Here is a 24,343-nt window from a genome sequence, read left to right as displayed (position 1 = left end):
CTGACCAAATTATAGAATTGTCATTCAAACTCTTCACGGATGTAAGAGACGCGCTGTCTAGAAACCGGTGAAGGCAGATCATACCAGTGGGGGGCTCCTTTGCACAGGATGCCGGCTAGATTATGGGTACCACAACAGCGCCTATCCTACCGTGAAGCAGTAGCAGTAATGTGTAAGCATTACTGTGTTTCGGTCTGAAAGGCGCCGTAGCTAGTGAGCTAATTAATTGCACTAAATTACTGGGCAAATGAGACTAAACATCTTATGTCTCAAGGTGACGAGCGCAGTTGTAGTGCCGCTCAGAATTTTTGGGGTGTTTCAGGGCAGGGCGTATCAATTATCATCAGCTGAATGTCCTACTCTGCTCTCTCTCGGCTTGCCCCTTAATTTCATTTAAAAAAATTCGTTCCTCACGATCCTCAGACATGAGGGACCGACCCAAAGAGACAGGGATTACCTCATTGTATGATTTGGAGCTACTAATCTAAGCAATTCATTATATCGTTGATATTATATACTAAAGCCACAAACATGTGGATTATATCTATCTACTAAGTATTCTTTCATATTATTAAATAATCTCTAAGGGTATCCGCGAACGTGTTTCAAATTTAATGGTTGTTTATTATCGAAATAAAAGGTCGTAACACACAAAAATTATTACAGCAAAGTATGCTTTATTATTATGGTCATAAGACTATCAAATTTTTATTGAATCCTCGCGTTATCTGTTTGTGATGCAGTTATAATTCAACATTGATAAAGATAAGACGTGTCGTATGTTGTCATAACGTTTACTTATGTCTCATTCATTTGCGTTGGATTTCCATATGTGCGGGTTGAAATAGATACATCACTGAAATGGTAAGTGTAATAATTATTTATTTTAAGACTAGCGTGCGTCCACGCTTTGGCTTGCATATATACGTTGGGGCTATTTTGAGTCTGTGCTTTCATTTCAATTGGCATTTTTTTTGGACTGGAATGAAGTAAAGGCTGAATTTAACAACTTCTTGTGGTGCTAGGTCAATTTGTTATAATTAATAAACCATTGTATGCAATTATTAATTATGACAGTAATTAATAATTGCATCATGTTGACAAGGTGTCTTTACACAAACAATGAATTCTAGCTCTAAAGGTTGATGCATCCAATACAGGATAATTTATATTATACAGTTTGTTATTTACTAGCTGACCCGGCAAACGTTGTTTTGCCACATAAATTGTATTGATCTTTTCCTTGCTTGATAAGAGATGGCGCTAGTTGTATTCATTAGTAACAATCGCACTTCTTTTATATTTTGTATAATTCACACTATAGTTTTATAAATTATAGCCTATTTGTTATTCTGGTGTGTAAGCTATATTATTGTAAAGGTTCATCAAAATCTATTCAGTAGATTTTGCGTTAAAGAAGTTCAAACATACACCCAGACATACAAACTTTCACATTTATAATATTAGTAGGATTACTTTTTATGGAAATTATAGGCTGTGTAAATGTTTCATATTTAAATCGCTTTTAACTTTAAACACATTTCATATATTGGATGTAGTAATTAGATTTTATAACGAAATTTATCCTAAATGGCTCATAGCTACTTATTTTTCGAATTCCAACGTGCCTTCCTTTTAAAATTCTCACAGCGAAGCGGGCGGTAATGGCTAGTGTTATATATATGTACCTATATATTATATGAACGTGTCTCTCAATTTATTATCTCTAATCAAAACCAATTTATACCCGTTATACATATCAAAGGCTTAAATTAGATGCCTTTGAATCATCATTCGTCACATCAGATATTTCTTTTAAATAACTGAGTCTACAGTTCGGATAAATTAGAGCTCGTGAGAGGAACATTTTTGTATTTAGGACTGTTTATGCATCAATCCATACACACTGTTGATAAATACGTTTAATATGCGAGAATTTTATTAGTTAATTAATTTTATTATCAAAAATATACAAAACTATAAATATTTTAAAAAACAATAACTTTAAAGATATAAGAAGAGTTTCCAATAACAGCCTCCCTCGACCATATTTTAAGGAGAGCGAAGGGAACGACCCGGTCTACGATGCCGCCACAAGCGAGTCACAAGAGTTCAACCAAATAACAAAAAATAAACTGTACCTACATATTATGCAATACTAACTTATATAATAAGGTTGTTCGTCTGGTAGAAAAAAGTCATAATTTTAGATTGACTGTAAATCTGAAAAACTTTAGTAAAGAAATATAAATTGTTTCTAGAAAATTCTCTATGAAGTCCATACTCTTTTAAATAACAATTTTTTCAGTGTTTCGTACTAAAAAGGAGCGTTAGTTTGAGGTTTGTGTCCAAGCCGATGGCCTTGAGGAATCAGGCAAAACTAGATTACTTCTGACCGCGCAAGAAAGCTGTTCTTTAAATTCAGAATTGGAACAATTTTTGATTTATTACAAACGTAATATAATTTTCTTTACATAACTAACATACCCATGTAACGATAAAACTAATATCGGTGAGTAGTTAGTATTTTCGGGGGTGATAAATCGATCTAGCTAGGTTTCAATTAAAAAATTGTTGTTTTATCCGTGTTTTAATGAGAAACAGCTACAATAACATAAGAATACAAAGGTAAATTTCGCCACTATATGCAAGACTGTAATAGCTCAGATGGGGCATTAGGTGATCCGGAAAACAGAAGACTTCGGTTCCAATCCAGATGTCCTATTAGTTTTTTTTGTTCAACTTTTGTACATTTTAAAAAATCCGAGCAAGGCTCGGTCATCCGGATATTATATATATTATTGTTTATGTTTAAGTCCATAGGTAGGTGACCTCATTCTGTTTATAAACAAAGGCTCCGCCTAAAACTGGCAGTCTCTTTAAAAGTACCATCACCATACTATTGCATATGACCCAAATAACGTATCATTGAAGGGATTTTATACCCTTTCTGGTTCACGTTGTATATATATTCGCACAGATTTTGTCAAATAATAATTAGTAATTGTATGATTTACGTGGCTCCCAGTGATATTAAGTAGATATTGAATTGCAAAACAGCTTCGAATGCCTCGGTGACGGTGGACGAGTATAATAACAGGTTCTTGGAAGCTGTTCAAACGACCAGGTCTAATTTCTTCAAGGACAGCTCTTTTAAGAATCGATTTTTTTTAATTCTCCCCACAAAATTGATGATAACCAGTGGAAGGCCCCTTTGCACAGGATGCCGACTAGATTATGGGTACCACAACAGTGGCTATTTCTGCCGTGAAGCAGAAATGTTTAAGCGGTATAGTTTTTCGGTCTGAAGGGTTCTGAAACTAGTGAAATTACTGGGCAAATTAGACTTAACATATGTCTCTAGGTGACGAGGGCAATTGTGGTGCCGCTCAAAATTTTTTTTTTAAGAATCCTGAGCGGCATTGCATTGTAATGGGCAGTGCGTATCAATTACCTTCAGCTTAACGTCCTGCTCGTCTCGTCCCTTATTGTCATAAAAAAATCACCCAAAAGCTAAATTAAACCGACACTTTACCCAAGAAATCCCACACGTCAGCCTGTGCGAGATAAGTATGGCCCTAAAACAGCTTAAACACATCAAGACACCGGTGTGGCATGGTGGGTATTAAAGTCCTTAAATGGTGAACAAGATGGACAAATGATATGGTCAAGATCGCCAGAACAGGTTGGATGAGTGCAGCGCAGGACCGATCGTCGTGGGGATCTTTGTGGGGGCTTTGACCAGCAGTGCACGTCTTTCAGCTGAAATGTTGAATTTTTTATGAAAAAGGAGGAAAAACGACCGTATGGGTCACCTGGTGTTAAGTGATCACCGCCGCCCACATTCTCTTGCAACTTCAGAGGTATCACGGTAGCGTTGCCGGCCTTTAAGGGTGTTCACGTTTTTTATGAATGTACCCATGTCGTATTGTCCCGGAAACACCGCACAAAGAAGCTCATTCCACAGCTTTGTGTACGTAGAAAAAATCCTTGTAAAACCGCACTGCAGGGGAACACCACACATTAGGTGGGAATGATATCCTAACTTGTGGCGTGTCGTGCGAAGGTGGAATTCGGCGGCGGGAATCAGGTGAAACAGCTCTTCGGAACACACAATAAAGCGACGTCTCCAGGTGATCGAGCTGTTCACAGATCACTGGGTCCCTGACAATTCGAGTAGCTCTACGTTGCACGCGGTCAAATGGTTGGAGTTTATACTGGGGTGCGTCAGACCAGAGATGACAGCAATACTCAATGTGGGGCCGGACTAGAGATGAGCCGGCTTGAAGTATTGCCGTGCTCTATTTACGACGCCCAGCTTTCATTTCAGCCAGACAAGGCTCATTTTATACTATTCCGCTACCTTCGCAAGAGAGGTCTCGATAGAAGACACAAGTTTCCTCTGGCACTGGTCGACGATTTCCCGAGAGTGACCTGTATGATAGTTAAAATTAGATAAAGACCTGAATGATAAAATTACCAAATGTGGTTTCCGGTCCGTCTGCTTGTTAACGGGCTGTACCTCAAGAGGAGCTAAAACATAAGATATTTTAAAAATTGAAACAAAATATTTTACAAAACTATTTAGTAAAAAGTAGACCCACATAATAAAATAGGTATATCTTGTATCAATGGTACTGAACCCCATTTTTCCAAGTTAAATAATTGTTAAGATATGGAAGTCAAAGTTACAATTCAGTTACACATTATATATTTGTTCATGGTCGTATGAAATTTTCATTAAATTAAGTCAATACAATATATAATTTGCTTTAATCGTCTATCATACTCCATTAATATTTCTTAATTGTTCGCATCTATAACAATAATTTATTCACAATACATGTTAATTAACATAATATTGTTTTTCTATTAACGATTCTCTTTCACTATTAATGAGTTTACTGTATTGATATTAATGTTATTAATCGAACTCAAATAATAATATAAATAAATAAAAAAAACTGCTTTTAGTAACGTTATTCACTAGTGTTCGTCATTGGTATATGCCGTGTTCCACATTCCGTTTCGCACCAGTAGCTCACGGCAATCACGGCAAAGCAAAATCAAAGATGGCCTCATTTCAAATAAAACAATTTTAATATACAAATGTATTTAAATGCTTCATATTACTATATCTTTTACGACATAATAACTTTAACTTTAACACCAGGATAATTTAGTTCATTACCGGCGATGTAGTAAAGAGTTTGTTTGACGCGTAATAAATAATATTATTTCACCTAGACAATAAGTACAGTGCTGTTTAAAATGCTGCTAATAAAAGAAAATTAAATACCCTATTTTTTATGACCGATATAGGAGCAAGTAAGCAAAAGATATAATATATTAGATTGTTGTTCAATGTTTGTTACCAGCACAAACAGCACACAGCTTAGACAATTCGTCATAATCCATCCAAAAAGCAACAATATTAAAGTTAAGGTTAAAAAAATATATAAAAAGTATGTGTGTACTTATGTATGCACGCAAGAAGTTATACTTCAATGGCCTAACGAAGCAAAAATCATTAAAATGATTTATTCCTTGTGCTATTCTACGTTTTTAGAAAGAACAATTTTGTAAAAATCTTGCAAAGATGGCTTTGACAATTAAATATTAAATAATGAATACGGCTGTATGGGCTTGAACCCTTTGCCTGTCCAAATAATGGACGAAGAAACCAAAAAAAATAACGAATGACGCAAACATCAGAACATTTTACGGACCTACTTCAACCTGTTTTACTGTTACTTTAGTGTTACAGTGATGCGCGCGTATCTTATAATTTCACTCTCATAATTTTTTCATAACGCGCTCAAAGTTGTTTAACTTCAAATAATTACAAAAACGAAAATATTATACTTATGATACATACAGATTTTGCTAATATTGCCAATAAAACACTAGAATTTACTTTACATCACTGTAAGACAGATTCAGATTATTGACAGCTAATAACTGACAGTACAAGGTAGTAATTTATCTCTATCTGTAGATAGTATATTGGGAACGGCCGTAACTCAGTAGGATATCTTGTAAGTTTTCAAAATACAGCTCGAACTCAAAATAAATCTGACAACACAATTCATACATTTAATATAATCTTTTACTTTCAGCTCTGCCGTTTGTTTGTGTTGGGTGCATTGGCACTTTTCTTAGCGCCTATCCTGTACTTCTACTTTAAAAGTCCCCCCCCATTACCGAAGGTGGACCTCAACGAATGGTGGGGCCCCAAGCTATCTAAATCCAAGTACAATGAGGAAATAGAACCGTTTAAAGTTCAATTTTCAGAAGTGGTTAGTATTTTTGTTTTAAATATATTTTTTTTTTTCAACAATGTCTTGCTCAGGTCACGCGGCCGTTATACCACATAAGAAAGAGTACTAAGTAGTACCTATACCTACCGACCGATACCTACGAACAAGGCTTCGAACCGATTTTATATTTAACAGTTAAACCAGTTTGCATATTATATCGTTTTATTCGGAGTTCGAACGTTAAATTAATGTTTTATTAATCTATAAAAACAGGTAAATTCTGCTAGAGGCGAAACGATCTTCTCGTGCAGTCCAATATGATGAGTAAATATTACTAAAATAGTCTTTGCTCTGTTTTTTTTTATGGAATAGGAGGACAAACGAGCGTACGGGTCACCTGGTGTTAAGTGATCACCGTCGCCCACATTCTCTTACAACACCAAAGGAATCACAAGAGCGTTGCCGGCCTTTAAGGAAGGTTTACGCGCTTTTTTTGAAGGTACCCATGTCGTATTGTCCCAGAAACACCGCACAAGGAAGCTCATTCCATAGCTTTGTAGTACGATGGAGAAAGCTCCTTGAAAACCGCACTGTGGAGGACCGCCACACATCCAGATGGTGGGGATGAAATCCTAACTTGTGCGAAGGTGGAATTCGGCGGCAGGAATCAGGTTAAACAGCTCTTCGGAACACTCCCCGTGATAAATGCGGTAGAAGACACACAATGATGCGACGTCTCTACGCAACGCCAAGAGATCCAGCCGTTCACAGAGCACTGAGTCCCCGACAATTCGAGCTGCTCTACGTTGCACGCGGTCAAATGGATCGAGCAGATACTGGGGTGTGCCAGACCAGAGATGACAGCAATACTCCATGTGTGGCCGGACCTGCGCTTTGTAGAGCGCTAGAATGTGGGCCGGCTTGAAGTATTGCCGTGCTCTATTTATGACGCCCAGCTTCTTCGAAGCCAATTTGGCTTTGCCCTCCAGATGGCCACAGAATTGGCAATCGCTCGAGATTTCGAGACCCAGTATTCCGATACTAGGCGCGGCTTTAAGAGAAGTGTTCTCGAAGAGCGGTGATACGACAAATGGGGTTTTTTTAGTGGTAAACGCGCAAACTTGAGTCTTCTGGGGGTTAAATTGGACAAGGTTCAATTTTTCCCATTCCGCGACCTTCTCGAGAGAGGACTCGATAGAAGACACAAGTTTCTCCCGGCACTGGTCGACGATTTCCCGAGAGAGACCTGCATGGCCCGTGTATACGGTATCACCAGTGCTGTCGTCTGCATAGCAATGTATGTTGGAGGTGTCCGACATATCATTGATATGCAGAAGAAACAGCGTAGGAGATAGCACACAGCCTTGGGGCACTCCAGCATTCATGGGCTTCGGGTTCGAGCAATATCCGTCGACAACGACCTGTATGCTACGCCCAGTGAGGAAGCTGGAGGTCCTCTTGCACAAGCTCTCGGGAAGCCCAAATGATGGAAGTTTTGAGAGGAGCGCCTTGTGCCATACACGATCAAAGGCCTTCGCTATATCCAGGCTAACTGCCAGGCCTTCCCCCTTGCTTTCAACAGCCGCCGCCCATCTATGTGTTAGGTATACCAGAAGATCACCTGCCGACCGTCCATGGCGAAAGCCGTACTGTCAGTCGTTGATCAACTGGTGACCCTCTAGGTATACTAAAAGCTGGCGGCTAATTATGCTCTCCATGATTTTAGAGAGCAGGGAGGTGATAGCAATAGGCCTGTAAATCACCGGATCCGAACTGTCTCCTTTTTTTTGGATCGGATGGACAAGGACTGACTTCCATGAGTCAGGGACTACGCCTTTGGAATAAGAGTGCCGGAATAAACGCGTTAGCACCGGCGTCAACTCAGGGGCACATTCTAAGCACGATTGGAGAAATGCCATCCGGCCCGCTCGACTTCCTGACATCCAACGAAAACAGAGCTCGCCTAACAGTTTTCTGTCTGAACTGTACTTCAGGCATAGAGCTCTGACACCGCGGGATGGTCGGCGGTGTTTTTCCGTTGTCGTCAAGTGTCGAGTTGGAGGCGAAAAGAGCGCACAGGAGCTCGGCTTTCTCTTTTGCCGTATGGGCCAGGGTGTCATTCCTCATGTGCAACGGTGGCATGAACGGCTGGTTGAAGTTACCAAGAGCAGCTTTCGACAACGACCAGAACTTGCGTGTTCCGGTCGGGTAACTGGAAAGCTGCTCGCCGATTTTGACGACGTGCTTAGAGTTCGCACGGGCGATTTGCCGCTTAAAAAATCTGGAGGCACGGTTATATTTCCTCTTAAGAACTTTGCAGTTCGGATCCTTTGTGCCCAGCGCCGCAACCCAAGTTCGATACGCCTGTTTTTTGCAGTCAGATGCTCCTTTAACTGACGCATCGAACCAGGGCTGGGATCTGCCACCGATCGGTACTACAGAGCTTGGTATAAAAATATCCATGCCCTGCAGTATCACATCGGCTACTGCAACGGCGCAGGCACTAGGATCATCCGAAGGGAAACAAACCTTGCCCCAAGGGTAGGATGCAAAAAAGGAACGCATCCTATCCCAATCTGCTAACTTGTAGTGCCAAACGCGGCGGGTCGCTGGTGGTCTGCGACGTTGGCGTCGGATAGGCACTACACTCCTGACCAGGCAATGGTCGGACCTTCCGAGAGGGGCGTCGACAAAGATCTGGTAACCATCGGGATGTGTAGTCAGCAGAAGATCTAATAAGGACGGCATGTGGCTATCCACATCCGGGAGCCGCGTTGGCGACTCAACCAATTGGGACAGACCATACGCCAATGCAAAATTATGCACAGATCGCTCTGCGTAGTCTGTGGTACGTGATCCAAGCCATTCGGCATTGTGCCCGTTGAAATCACCCAAGACTACGATTTCAGCGGAGGGGATCTGTGCAAGCACGTCGTCAATTGCCGCTTGAACGCAGCCCATGAGATGATCGGTTTCTGCGTTACCACTATGGAACCTGTAGACACACGCATAGATACGGACGCGATCCTCTAAATCTACGCGGAGCCAGAGAGTAGACAAGTCCCTACCCTCAAAATTGCCGAGACGGCGACAGCAGATATCCTCCCTAACGTACACACATACCCCGGCATGAGGCAAAAAATTGTGCTCAATTTTGTACCCGGGGTACGTTAAATATGACGTATCGCTAGGTCGAGATATCTGCGTCTCCGTAAGGAAACACAAGGCCGGCTGCGCCGTCTCAAGGTGGTGGTGGACGGCGTTTAAATTGGAGTGAATTCCCCTGATATTGCAAAAGTCCACGTTGAGCGTGGAGCGGGGTGCCGTGGTGTGGAATCGCTCCCCGAGCGAGAGTGCTCGGGGAAGGATTCTCCGGCTCTGGTAGAGCCGGTACCCTCCTGGGGTAATATCTCTTTATGGACCGCTCTCAAATTTTGTTTGGGGGAGGGGGTGGGGGTAAGGGATGGCCTCCGGTCCTCGACACTAACCTATGCGAAACATAGCGGCACTAGGCCGCTACCACTTCACGCCGGTATTCTGTGCGAGTGTGGTAATTAACCCGGACGAGTCTGGCCCGATTGTGCTGACGTCATAAGACGGCAGCGTGACTCTCCCACTTCTAAAAAACCCTTAGTCGCCTCTTACGACACCCATGGGCCTGGGACTCCCCTATTCTTTTTACGCCCCGGGGAAAGTACAGGGCAAAATCTGTCAAATAACTTAGCGATGAAGGTGGAAACAGCTGTTCTTAGCCAGTTTTATCAACGTAACCTTAAAATGAACTTAGGTTACCAAAGACCGATAAGCAGTGGTTAAAGCACGGGCGTGCATATGATATAGGCAATTAGGCAGTACCTATCTCGTTATTAACCAAAATAAACATAGCACTTGTGTTAAATTCAATTTATTTAATTTTTTTACCAAACTTCTATTGAACATCCACTCATAAAATTTTTCCTAACGCTAGATACTAACTACCTACTGTAAGCCATCTTTGCTTATTTCAAAGCTCAACTACCACTAGTTAGATCCACAGTACCTACCTTACTAGAAAACCAATGCACGCCCCTGGGTTAAAGGTAGAACAAAACCGAACTTAAAGAACATGGACGGCCGTGGTCTTCTACCATCTACCTCCTACTCCATATAATAAACGTTTACAGATCGTGAAGGACATAAAAGAGCGTCTCCGCGACAGACACCCCCTCACTCCGCCACTAGAGGGCGTTGCATTCGAGTATGGCTTCAACAGCAAGCAGCTCGAGAGTTGGCTCAAGTACTGGGCTGAGGAATACCCGTTCAGGTAAGTGATGTGGTGTTGTAGTAACCATAATCTAGCCGGCATCCTGTGCAAAGGAGCCTCCCACTGGTGGTGAGATATTTATTAAAATAGATTAAGGTGAGGTATTTATTTATTTATTTGGTATTAAATTAAATCAAATATATTATTATTTCGTAGGCAAATTACATTACACTTGAAATATGCAATTGGTTGATACAGCTCATTCGGAAGGCAGATTTCCTTAGAGAAGAACGAGCAACAAACTCTAAGGTTACTCTATTCAAATCCTATATTATTTTCCATTAAATTTACAAATCATTCTTACAACAATATATACAAAGTGCTGCAGAACTGATCTTTTTCGCCAAATTCAAAATATGAGCACTCCATTGAAGTTTGGTATCTAATGCTATGCCCAAAAATACGGTTGTGTCCACAAGTTTCAACTCATCATATATAACTACAATAATAGACAACTACAAATATAGTTAGACCGTTACTTAGACATTACAACGTAGCCTAAGTTACTTCTTATTACATCAGCTACCTGCCAATAAAAGTCCCATCAAAATCGATCTAGCCATTTCAGAGATTAGCCGGAACAGACAGACAGACAGTCAAAAAATGTAAAAATTATTATTTTAATGAATGTGTATATGTATATATATTTATATTCATGTAGTAAAAAACGGTTATTTCAATATTACAAACAGACTCCAATTTTATTTATATGTATAGATATGCCTCTTAATTCGTAAAATAAAGTATTGCCTTGTTCTAATTTATGACCCCTGAAGCCAATTTTGAGTTATTTGCTTTTCGTTTGTATGGTTATGTTATAAACAGAATTTAATTTATAATATAATTTGATATTCACTTATTTTATAGCGAAAGGGAGGCGTATTTAAACAAATACCCGCACTTCAAGACTAACATTCAAGGTTTGAAGATACACTTCGTGAGGGTGACACCGCAGGTAAATAGCAATTTTTTTTAAGTTCGCCTTAGTAAGCAGAAAACACGCAAACATGGTTTTTTTAGACAAGTTTTGTGGTGAAAGTATAGCATTTCGAGCTATGAACACTGCTTAATCCTGTTACACATATCCTTAAGTCTTATTTGTAGGTTGCTAATTAATGCTTGCTGTTGGTTATAGTTAACACTGCCGAGCCTTTTTGAACTACCACATTTCTTTGAAGTTAAACAAGTTTTTTGACATGGCGTGACGCATTATTTTGGTACTTCTCTCGGAAAAGTTATACTTATAGCTTGTACTTTTTTGTGTAGGTTCATTTATTTAGATTAGTAGTGAATAACGCGGATTCTAAGCATATAAACTGTTTTGCACCCAAGAATTTTGAAAATATTGGCTTTGTTACATAGACGGCGGGCCGGCAGCCGTGAACTCATATCGCTCGAGGTCGCTGGCATTTAGTGTCGCCTTAATACTAACGTCTGTCCGCGATTTCGCTCGCGTGGAAATTTTGGGCCACAATTTATTGAGATCCATTCTTGTGAGATTGTTAAGAATCATCCAAATAAGTATACAAACTTTCAATATTTGTAATATTTGTAAAGATAAGCGACAACCCGACTAAATAATTCTATTTAAATTGGGTCTACTATTGAATCGAAATTCATTCCGAAATGGTTTCTTAATCTTTTTCGCAGATATAAAATCATTTTCAAAATTAATAACCTACGTTATTCTCTATTACTTTCTATCTTATTATACTTATTTTATAAGCTAGCAGACATAAGGAGATATGGCGAAACAAACGAACACACAAAATAGGCTGCTTCTTTTGACATCACAGACAGAGACTTCTTTTTTATGTGTATGTCGCAGGTATTGTCAAAGCCGTGATATTACAATTTCACTAGTGATATTATAATTTATAATACAACGGTAGATTGTCAATCGACTTCATTTCATACTATTAAACGGCCTGGTTTTAGTAACATTATATATGTCACTGGTGTATATATAACTTATATATACACACTATAGTGGTAGTGTAAGGCAAAGATGTTTTGACAATTTTACTGGTCGTTAGTTTCATAAACTACCTCGGCCGCCTCTGATTGTTCTATCTCTTGATTATATTGTACAGTCATTATTGTTTAGTGTAATCAACAAATTATTATCTAATTGAATCGGCCTTTGCTCTCTAGTAGGTCCCAAAAACAAATTAAGGCTGTTGACCACAACGCATGAGCTGAGCGGAGCGTGCCGCGGCAGTGGCTGGCGAGTGCCATAGCCGAATTGACCCTTGTTCACTACTATTTCAACAATAATTTCAGATGGAAGACTGCTGACACGCTCCAATGTTTACTGTTATTGTTTTGCATTGCGTATGAAAAAAATTGTCCAATCGGAACGCTCGACGTCTCACACTGCTAACTTCATTTATAATATACTTAGATTTATTACAATATCACTATAGTGTACCCGTGACATTACAATGTCACTAAAACCAGGCCGTTAAATTGTTTTACACAATTATGTTTGTTTTAATAAGGATAAAACGGGAAAATTAGTTTTTCTTAAACATTGACAACTAAGGAACAAGAGAGGTTAACGCTTACTGGTCTATATATATTAGAAATTTGTATGTTCATTCAAATCATGGTGAACTTTTTAAACCAGCAAAGGACTTTTCCATATTAGGATTAAGAGATCCGGTTCGACTTCTGATGCCAAACTGTAGAACAGCGCTTCATCAAAATAACGCAAATGTTATGTGTATTAGGGTCTTTAACCACCTTCCAAAGAAAATGAGAGAGATGCTTTTTTAAGCATTAATGCATAAAAAATTAATATTATGGCTAATAGATAAATGCAAAATCTTATAGTTTAAAAGAATTCTTTAGCCAAAAATAATAGTATTTAAATGTTATTTTTTGAGAAGTACCTACAAACTAATGATTATTTTATACTAGCTGACCCGACAGACGTTGTTCTGTATATAATAAATAAAATAATATTTTTATATGAATTTGTCAATAATATATCATAACATCAAAAATTACTTCGTAAAATATGCACCCTGCTGTCGTAATGAAATTGCTTCACAGCAGAACTGTCAAACCGTGCGTCAATAAATTCTCTCATAGAAATTATGTATGGACACATCAAAGAAAAACAAATTTGGTCTTTTTATTTAATTTAGCAGCATTTTCCTATTTATTCACCTTTTAAACCTTCTCTGGACTTCCACAAATAATTCAAGACCTAAATTTGCCAAATCGGTCCAACCGTTCTCGAGTTTTAGCGAGACTAACGAACAGCAATTCATTTCTATATAGATTATAATATTATTGAAATATTTATATGTCGATATATTGGCGAATTGTGCTGTACCTACACCTATTAATTGTTAACAACTATGTTACCACGAATCATACAAATAAATCATTTTATTTCATTAATAAGCTGAAGGTAGTATAGATTTTAGTTAGAGAGTGATCTGTAAAATATAAAAAAGTATAAATGAGCCTGGTAAAATAATTGTGCAGGGGTGCATTCAGAAGCTCAAGGTGCCGTTGTTTCGTTTCAATGATTAATATTAACAATATAACTAACTATACAAATTAAATTTGAAAACAACATTTATGAACGATGCGCGACTCGAAACCGCGACCTCTCGCGTTCCCTGCGAGCGCTCTTCCACTGAGACAACCGTTCGTGTGACGTATCGTTGATAAATCTTGTATGTCTTGGTCAACTCTCAGGTTGTGGCTTCATTTACAGGATCTTTTTTACAGTTGATAACCTGCTAAACACCAATATTTACATAACAGGAATTTGACTTGAGATGTCGCTCTTTCAAATCTAAACAATTTGTCATTTTTTAAAGTGATCACTTCTGGGATTAATTACACAAATTAAATTTTAAAAGAAAATTTATGAACGATGCGCGACTCGAAACCGCGACCTCTCGCGTTTCCTGCGAGCGCACTTCGACTGAGCCAACCGTTTGAGTGACGTATCGTTGATAAATCTTGTATGTCTTGTTTAACTCTCATTGTTGAGGGTTATCACTTTAAAAATAACAAATTGTTTACAATATAACTAAGTTATAACATTAAATTCAGAAGCAAATTCCTGCCGCCGAATTCCACCTTCACAAGACACGCCAGAAGTTAGGATATCATCCCCACCATCTGAATGTGTGGCGGTCCTTCACAGTGCGGTTTTCAAGGAGCTATCTTCCACGTACTACAAAGCTGTGGAATGAGCTTCCTTGTGCGGTGCTTCCGAGACGATACGACCGGCCGTTAAAGGCCGGCAATGCTCCTGTGATTCCTCTGGTGTTGCAAGAGAATGTGGGAATAATGAGCCTTAACATCTTATAGTTCAAAGCGACGAGCATAATATTTCGATGCCACTCAGAATTTCGGGTTTTTCAAGAATGCTGAACGGCTCTACGTTATACTGGGCAGGGCGTTTCACTAACCAGGTGAACGTCTTGCTTGTATTATTGCTTATTCTCACAAAAAACAGTGGCACCTCCGGCGTAGTTTATGAACGCGCCTCTATATGAAGTATATTGTGGTAAGCAGTCAAGATTTAATATGGAAACCTCACTGAATATACACTGAAACTTCTTGACCCAGGTACCTGAAGGCACTGAGGTGGTCCCGCTTCTTCTTCTACACGGCTGGCCGGGATCCTTCGTGGAGTTCTACGAGGCGATACCAGCTCTGACAGCTGTCAGACCTGACAGGAACTTCGCGCTGGAGCTCATCATACCCAGCCTCCCTGGTTATGGGTTCTCAAGTGTAAGACTCCATTGAATATAACACATATGATAAAAAAAATCTATTGTAGGTTAAGTACATACATGAAATTAGCGTATGGCTGCGTATGGTATCGTGACCGAATAACCATTTCGCTGGCCCAATGCTAGATATTAATAAACTGACATACGTATAAATACACCAAAATATTCTGTATAACCATAAAATGTATCGACGGCCATGTGCTTTCAGAATTGAAAAGGCTACCACATACATTCAACACTTTACAATACATTACAATCACAACCTAAATGCTGATTGCGACCTTCACTTCCAACCAGCAAATTGCTATCACGAAACAAAAAAGTAACACTGACAAAGACACAACACTAACAGTTTTTGTATGTTGTGATCTCCTTCATACATATGTTATTATTTGCATATCACATCCAGGTATATACTTCATCCTAGATTAACAATTTTATATGTATTAAATACCAATTATATTTATTTATTTAAAACATCACAAAATCCACAGAACTTAGATTAGGTTATAATAATACTATTTTGTAGGACTTAAATCTAATAACGGATTTACATTTTACAATATTTATAATAAGACATGATATTTGTACGTGTGTGGTTTGGTGAGAGTGCGCGTGTGTGTGTGTGTGTGTGTTTATTACTCTAAATTTAACCTTCCTTTAGATTTTTACTAACACTCCTAAAACATTATAAAACCCACATAAATCAGAATCAACCATCATCGGAATCAAAGAGCCTTGAATCAATATTTAGGTATATAGAACGCCTAGCTTTCGCAAATCGCAAACAATCAAAAAAGCAGTGTGTACACAGTTTATTCTAGCAGCTATGTAAAGTTTGGAAGCTATTTATTTATCTACAAGTGCTAAAAGGCACACTTGCTTTGTCATATAAATTAAGTACCCCGCGCCCGCTCATTGTATGAATTGTCATATTATGTAATTAAATGTTATTGACTGAATTATTTGAATTGCGATTATATAGGAATTTCTAAGGTAAAAAAATATATACTTACATAAAAATATTCTGGATTAGTAATCACTAACATATCATATACTAAAATCTTCTCCGAAACACGCTGCATCTTATGGTTTAAGTATTATTCCGATCGGTTCCGTATTTTTCGTAGCATAACCGACGGAAAAAACCGGCTCTCCACTTATTAGTGGTTAGATCAGGGGTCGGCAAGTAGTTTTAGGTGCGATCCGGATACTGTGGCAAAATTTAAACGAGGTCTAGAAATAAAAACTGATAATAATTAAGTGCAACCTATTTATTGACTTAAATAAAATTTAGAATTATAAAACACAAAGACTAAAATTAATGTGAGAAGCTGCACCGACGGTCTTGACTCTTGAGCCAGTTTTTTATAGTTAAGTATTAATTTGTACCTGGTATACAATACATCAGGGGTGCTCAAACGGTCGATCGGGATCGGCAGGTCGATCGCGAGTGCTTTTTGAGTCGATCTCGAGAAAAACATCCGGTATAATAAACTAAAATCGGTAATTACTTACCATCTTATGAAAAGTATGCTCAGGACATGCAGTGTCACGCTTCAACATCCAAAGTCACTCTTTAGTTAAGCTTAGAACTTTAAAACGCGTTTGTGTTGTAAGAACCAATAAACTCGCAATTTTGAATAATAATTATGAGTTTTTTCATTGACATTTAAGAGCAGACCTACACTTACCTTGACTAAAAAAATGCATATTTTGCGCAAAACTAATATCTATGTCATCGTGACACTCTACCTCGACGACAATCGTTCATCACACATACTTGAAGCCTCTCAGAGTCGATCGATTGTAGTCTACAAATTTTGAGGTAGGTCGCCAGCAGTTCAAGCTTGAGCACCCCTGCTATACATTATAATATTTGGCGGTCCCAGGTTAGACCTATCGCGGTCCGCCTATTCCCAACCCTTGGTATAGATGTTAAATTGTAACAAAATTAGCTATGACGTTAAATGGTAATCTAATAATCGAATGAGATTATTGTCGTGTACTTGATGCCTTATTTCCAGGGTGCCATAAGACCAGGACTGGGAGCTGATAAAGTAGCTGTTATCTTTAAGAATCTGATGAACAGGCTTGGATTTAAGAAATATTATATCCAAGGAGGGGACTGGGGCGCTCTCATTGGAAGTAATATGGCTTCTTTCTTTCCTCAGGTAAGGTGTAATAGAAGAAGTGACTGTAAGTAGAGTTTCCGTCCGAGACGGTACTGCTACCACACCTGTTTCTTCCTTCAAATAATTATATACTGTTGTGTTTCTGCTTAAAACACGGGATGCAGGGGAACATTCACACGAGTGGGAGGCTCCTTTGCACCAGATGCCGGCTAGATTATGGGTACCACAACGGCGCCTATTTCTGCCGTGAAGTAGTTATGTGTAAGCACTGTTGACTGTGATTCGGTCTGAAGGGCGCCGTAGCTATTAAAATTACTGGACAAATGAGACTTGACATCTTATGTCTCAAGGTGACGAGCGCAGTTGTAGTGCCACTTAGAATTTTTGGTCAATTATCTTGAGCGGCACTGCATTGTAATGGGCGGGACGTATCAATTGAACATCCCTTACGAGACGAGCACGAATGCATTTTCATTAAAAAAAAACGAACGAAGATATTCAATATAATATGGTTATAAATATAATATAAAAACATCAAACTGCGTGACACGTTCGCTTAGGCTACGTTAGCACAGACAGATTGTTCGCTGCAAGTAACCAGGCGAATACCTTAGTAAAACCAACGTCACTAGTGGTTTTTTGTCAATTAGCGCGAGGCATTTTTGAAGAAAAGAAAACCCGGAACCTGTTGTTTATTTGGGATCATTGAGTTAATTAATTAACACATCAATTAGCTTTGAGTCAATCCATCTAAAGTCTTCTTAAAGGGTTATAATGCGATGACTGCTAGTTCAGTGATGCGTTATAATCCTCGCACCTTAGGATGGGGAGAGGCCGCCATCTTAGTGAAGTGTCACTGGCGTCAGATCCAGGCGTATATTACATCAACAGGGAAAAGGAAGCCCAAACGGTGTCTTCATGCCTTTGCGTGATACAAACGCTCTCGATGAACTAGTTAAATCTAATGTATAATCGCGTACGACACGATAAATAACGTAAACAAATCCGTCAATTATTCATATAAACTAAAAGGCATAAAAGGCATTTATTTTCTCAAAATTGATTCCTTTAGAATTCTTTTTGATGTCATTTCTAATATACTAGATACTACTACCGCTTCGGAAACAAATGGCGCTCCGAGAAGCGGCGCAAGAAACTCTCCCGGCATTATTTTTTTGCGCTCTTTTCAATAAAATTATACAATATTGTACAGTCATTTCTATCGCTATAAAATAATCACAATCTAGTCCCAGGCTGACCGATCATTTAGATATTCAGTAAGAGTAATAGGATTTACGACAGAGCCATTTTTTTATAAAACATTTAAATTCATTTATAGATAATGCCTGAACAGTGGCTGGGACTTTATTATAGAAGTGTATGTAGGTATACATTTACCCTTAAAGCTATTATTTATCTTATGAAGCCTTCTAGAATTAGTACGTATGAACTACTGACACAATGCAGATGTTATACCCTTTTGTGCAAAATCTGGCAACCGATATGTGGCAGAATCTATTATCTAGTAACTTTAAATAACATTTTCAGGAGGTCATCGGATTCCACACAAATTTGCCATTAATCATGTCGTCAAAGGCCACGTTCTTAAGAATCTTGGGGGCGATATACCCTCCGCTGCTTGTATCGCGAGAAGTTGAAGACCGAGTGTATCCATTAAGCAACTATTTTGGATTCCTTCTACAAGAGACAGGATATTTTCATTTACAAATAACAAAGCCGGATACAGTTGGTACGTGTTTACGTTTACTTACACTTCTATATAGTTCTACTAGCTGTCCCGACAGACGTTGTTCTGTACTTAATCTATGTATATATATATATATATATATATATATATATATATAAGAGATTTCAACGTATATAGTCACTCATCACGATATCTCTGGAACGATAAGAGCTAAAGACTTGAAATTTGGTAGGAATATTCTTTTCACCGAGTAGAGGTCAGCTAAGAACGGATTTTCCAAAATTCCATCCGCAAGAGTTTTTTTATAATGAACAGAACAACGTCTGTCGGGTAAGCTAGTAAATAAAATACTGTTTTTTTATGAATTTGTAATAATATTTCATAATATCAAGAATTATTTCGTAAAATATGCACCTTGTTGTTATAATGAAATTGTTTCACAGCAGAACTATCAAACAGTGCGTCAAAAATATGTCCGTACAAAACAAATATTGGAAGTAAAACAACAAAAGGATTGTGTGGTGTTATGAAACCACGGTAAAAGTGAAACTTTTTTTCACATTATAGACATTTAACTAAAAATTTTTGGAATAATATTCCATTAAGGGTATAAAAATCGCTTTATCAATCTTAATTTTATAATTGGAATATTGGAATGATCATGGGAAATAATCAAAACAAACAAAATAGCGTGGAGCACTGGCACAAATGAGTAATAGTCTATACACTACACGGTCAGCTGCTGCGAACTATAGGCACCGCCCTACCGTCACGCGACATGCAACACACATACGAAAAAGTATGAGACGATGTAATAAAAGTTTCACTTTAAAAATAATAATGGGTCCCTAATCGAAATAAAAAGTATCCTGTCTCTTAAGTTGTACTAAGCTGCACTCCACGAAGTAATCCCCATTAAAATTCGTTCATAAGGAGTTCACTGAAAACAAATATCAGGTCACTGGATTTATATATGTTTAGATTGTACGAGTGTATGTAAAAGCAAGCCATTGACTTGATGATGAGTGATACGTCCCGTGGCATGAACCTATAACCCATATGATAAAGGGACGCTTTCAAAAACCACATTAGGATACAATCATCTGGAGACACCGAGATATTTGTATAATAAATCAGATATTTAGCTTATTGGTGAGAGAAGGCAATATTAAAATCATTTTTATATTAACAAAATTTTGGAATGGTTAGGGAATAATTTCGCACGAATCGCTTTATTTATAAATATAAATGTTCTAGCATTTATGTGGTTAAATACAATATTCATTTATTGCGCTATCGTACACATAAATGACAATTTATATTAAATAATTCAACTCAAAAATTATATTTTTGTTATTATATTATATAGTTTTTAATTGTCACAAAAACTCAAGGTCTTAACTAATGTGGTGCTTGAGATGGCTCCACCATTATACAACCAGTTTACTGTCGGAGCAGTTATAACATTATAGACAGTCTTTGTGACAGTTAGGTGGCGTCTACGGTTAAGTTCAACATCTCATAAATATTCGTCACTATAAAGCTAAAGAAAGTCATTTATGTAAGTGTTATACGAGTACCTTTACCACACAAAGGTTTTAACAATACTTCTGAACATACACTTGTTTTGAACATTTTCTGGCTGACTTAGCCGATTAGTAGCTTAGGATTATTGATAACCTTAAGAGCTGAGCGGCACGCGATTGCACTCACCTTGAGACTTGAGGTGATAATGTCTCATTAGCGAAGTAATATCACTAACGGCGTCATTCAAAATTTAATACAAAAAAGAAAGAAAAAATGTTTATTGACGTCAATATATATTCTGATAATAGTTCTTAAAGTTATACTATTCTAATTATGATCTAATGACGCCAATGGGCCCCCAACTCAGCATAGTTGTGGTTTCGAAAGAATCCACAACGCTGGTCTTCCGTGGAAACCCACCCACTCTACTACTTCGTGGTACAAAAAGGCGCTGCTGTGGTGCCCATCTAGCCTACAATTTCTTCCTCTCCAACACAGCTAAAACTTTATCTACCTTACAAATAAAATTGGCATAAAGTTATAACTAAGCATAAACCAAGAATATGCAAAATGTTTACAAATATACATTTTGCTTACGATTGGTTTATTCGGACGTATAACGTTATCTGCAAGTTGTCTGCGTTTATTTGCAAGGCTGCTTGTCATTCAGAAAACTTCAGAATTATCATTGTACTAGCTGACCCGGCAAACGTTTTGCCATATAAATTATATTGATCTTGTGCTTGCTAGTTGATAAGAGATGGCGCTAGTTGTATTCATTAGTAACAATCACACTTCTTTTATATTTTGTATAATTCACACTATAGTTTTATAAATTATAGCCTATTTGTTATTCTGGTGCGTAAGCTATATTATTGTAAAGTTTCATCAAAATCTATTCAGTAGAATTTGCGTTAAAGAAGTTCAAACATACATCCAGACATACAAACTTTCACATTTATAATATTAGTAGGATTGACAGTGTTGTCAAGGATATTGTTAACATTTTGTTTATCCTCAGGCATAACTTTATACCAAGTTTAATTGCAAGGCCGTATTAATGTGCGATTGGGTGAGTCCTTGGATGGTTTAGATTGCAATTGCAATGTATCTTGCAACATTACGATGTGAAGCAACAACGAGGACTCTGTGGCTCGAACAGTCAGTAAATGGCTATCATTCTGGTCTTAAATATTACTTACCTATATTTTTCTCTTCTGTAAAGTTGAAAGATTATCTATCATTTTAGCTGTTCGTATGTGTGACAAAGGCTGAGATCTATAGAGCGTAGGTACTTAGACTTTGATCAGAACTTACTTACATAAAACTTAGCCGAATGCAATGACTTCTTTTTTTATAAGTTGTTTTCTATGGCATATATTATAACGAGCGTAATTTGAGTTAGGAGACGAGACAAGGTTAAGTTAGAAAACATTAAGAGTCAGACAAAATTCAAAAACGCACACAAGATGTGTCAAAAGCAAAAGTGGAAATGGACTGGACACATTCTGAGGGAAAAGAAAGAGAAATTGACAAAAACCGTTACAGAATGGTATCCAAGAGACGGGAAACGAAGGAAAGGTAGACAGATTAGAAGGCGGGAGGACGATTTTAAAAGGAGAGCAGGATCGGACTGGATGAGCGTAGCCAGAGACCGAATAAGGTGGAAGTCTTTAGAGGAGGCCTTTGTTGAGAGACAAATTACTAGTTAAGCTAATCTAAATTTTATTTATAAGAAAAATTAAGTCACTAGTAATAATGAAGGCTATTTTATTTTATTTATTTATTTTATTAGTATAATGAACTACACAGATCGACGCGTTTGGTCCCACTTGCTTTCTGCGGAGTGCCGACTGCCGTAACTAACAGTGTTCCTGTGTAACGCTACTAAATCTGACGCTTTCGTGTAACCGAACGTCCGTTTAAAAACTTCGCTTCAAGAACTTTTGTTTCTTTTTGTATCAGGGGTTGCCCTATCAGATAGTCCGGCTGGTCTCGCAGCGTATGTTCTGGAGAAATTCTCTACGTGGGTGTGCCCAGACCATCGATATAAACAAGACGGTGGTCTTCCCTACCGCTTCACCAAAGACCGACTAATCGACAATCTCATGGTCTACTGGACTACCAACACTATTACCACCTCTATGAGGCTGTACAAGGAGACTTTTAATAGCAGATACATGGGTCTACGAATGGATGAGTAAGTTGTATTGAATAATTATGTAAGTGTGTTGTTGTATTAAAATAATCATGAAACTTTAATGAGATTGGCGATTCCTTGGCCGTTGACTTCCTTGCCACTTTTACCAATTCGATTCGATCGACGAATTCGTAAATGGAAAATGTATGACTTTGACGATCATAAATTAATTTTTTTACCTACATAATAGTAATGTTTGATTTAGAGATGTTTATGTATATCTGTACGGCTAACCTGTTAGGTTCTTACCAAATTAGGCCAGACAGGGAGAGTAATACGAGCCATATTACTCTTCCTGCCTTACCTGCCGTGACTCAAGTCACAAGTCTCGGGCAATGTTCGGAGTAGCTCGCTCTTCTCAGACCCGGAAACGCAGTGATGGATGGCTAAAAATTAAATCACTTTTTGGTGGAGTTGGAAGTTTTTAAGTCTCCTATTGGTCTGTTATATCATGCAACTTATTGGTAACAAATTGGTGCAAGGTGATTTGCTATGCAGCTCTTTTTTTTGTTTGCTTTTTATTAGGTTCACTAAACGGGATAGGTACACTATAAATATTGTATAAAACAGAAAAATACGATATCATGTAGGGACGAGTGCCTCTTTCTGGAAGTGAACACAGCATGCTTTTAAATATTATATAGATTGTCTAACGTCAATAATTTGATATGTCAAATTTTGGATAGGGTATAGAAACCAGTTATCTGTCGAATTCATACAACTAACTACCTAACAATCCAAACCGTCTTCTTCTTCTTGGATTGAAAAAACTCATCGGTTGCTAAAATGGTAAAAGCTAGGAATGAAGAATCAATCTCGCGTTGCAATTATAGGATTGTTATTAATAACTGTTGAAAATAAACCTTAAAATAAACACTAAAATAAATGAACTAACCAAATGTCTTTTGTGTATTTTTGATAACAGTATACCAACGTCGGTTCCAACATGGGTGACGCAGGCAAAATACGAGGTATCCTATACTCTCAACTTAGTTCTGAAGTCCAAATATCCCAATCTCGTGAATGAAACTATCCTCGATGACGGTGGACACTTCTTGGCTATGGAACTGCCTGAAATCTTCAGCAATGACGTGCTAAAGGCAATAGGAGAATTCAGAAAATTGAATAAAGAATATAAAAAAACAGAGCTCTGAATGGATGTATTTGTATAATATATTTTGATAAAAAAAATTGTTTAAATAAGTTTATGTTTTTAATTTAAACTAATGCTTCTGTATCTATATATTTATTTATATTTATGATCACTTCTCTATTTCTTCCAGCAAAGCATGCATATTGAAACAAAGTGACATACGTATTGCAAGTGTAAGACGTAGCTTGTCGCGCACACTAAAGTAATAAACCTGACCTGTTTTCATGCGTAGCCTAATAGCAATATATCTAGATTCTAGACGTATAAATAATATCTAAAGGAATCTCGACT

The 24,343-nt window shown here is 37.9% G+C and overlaps 1 protein-coding gene across 1 annotated transcript; it reads left to right on the top strand.

The window, feature by feature from the left end:
- The first annotated feature begins 747 nt into the window (after positions 1-747).
- Positions 748-24,103, top strand: LOC126968398 (juvenile hormone epoxide hydrolase-like). The gene is made up of 9 exons (XM_050813412.1): positions 748-864; positions 6,120-6,299; positions 10,424-10,563; positions 11,431-11,518; positions 15,163-15,327; positions 17,357-17,503; positions 19,013-19,214; positions 22,665-22,899; positions 23,825-24,103. Exons 1-9 carry the CDS (start codon positions 862-864, stop codon positions 24,051-24,053), a joined length of 1,389 nt encoding a protein of 462 aa, XP_050669369.1. The 5' UTR covers positions 748-861; the 3' UTR covers positions 24,054-24,103.
- Positions 24,104-24,343: the final 240 nt, after the last annotated feature.

Source organism: Leptidea sinapis, chromosome 15 (assembly GCF_905404315.1).
Source record: "Leptidea sinapis chromosome 15, ilLepSina1.1, whole genome shotgun sequence".
NCBI classification, from domain to species: Eukaryota; Metazoa; Arthropoda; class Insecta; order Lepidoptera; family Pieridae; genus Leptidea; species Leptidea sinapis.
This window is presented reverse-complemented; position numbering and strand designations above follow the sequence as displayed.

What these genes read in the sequence shown, in the direction of transcription:
- LOC126968398 (XM_050813412.1), top strand. An exon ending in TCGTGAGGGTGACACCGCAG is followed by an intron (nt 11,519 to 15,162) that starts GTAAATAGCAAT and finishes TTCTTGACCCAG; the next exon opens with GTACCTGAAGGCACTGAGGT. An exon ending in TGGCTTCTTTCTTTCCTCAG is followed by an intron (nt 17,504 to 19,012) that starts GTAAGGTGTAAT and finishes TAACATTTTCAG; the next exon opens with GAGGTCATCGGATTCCACAC.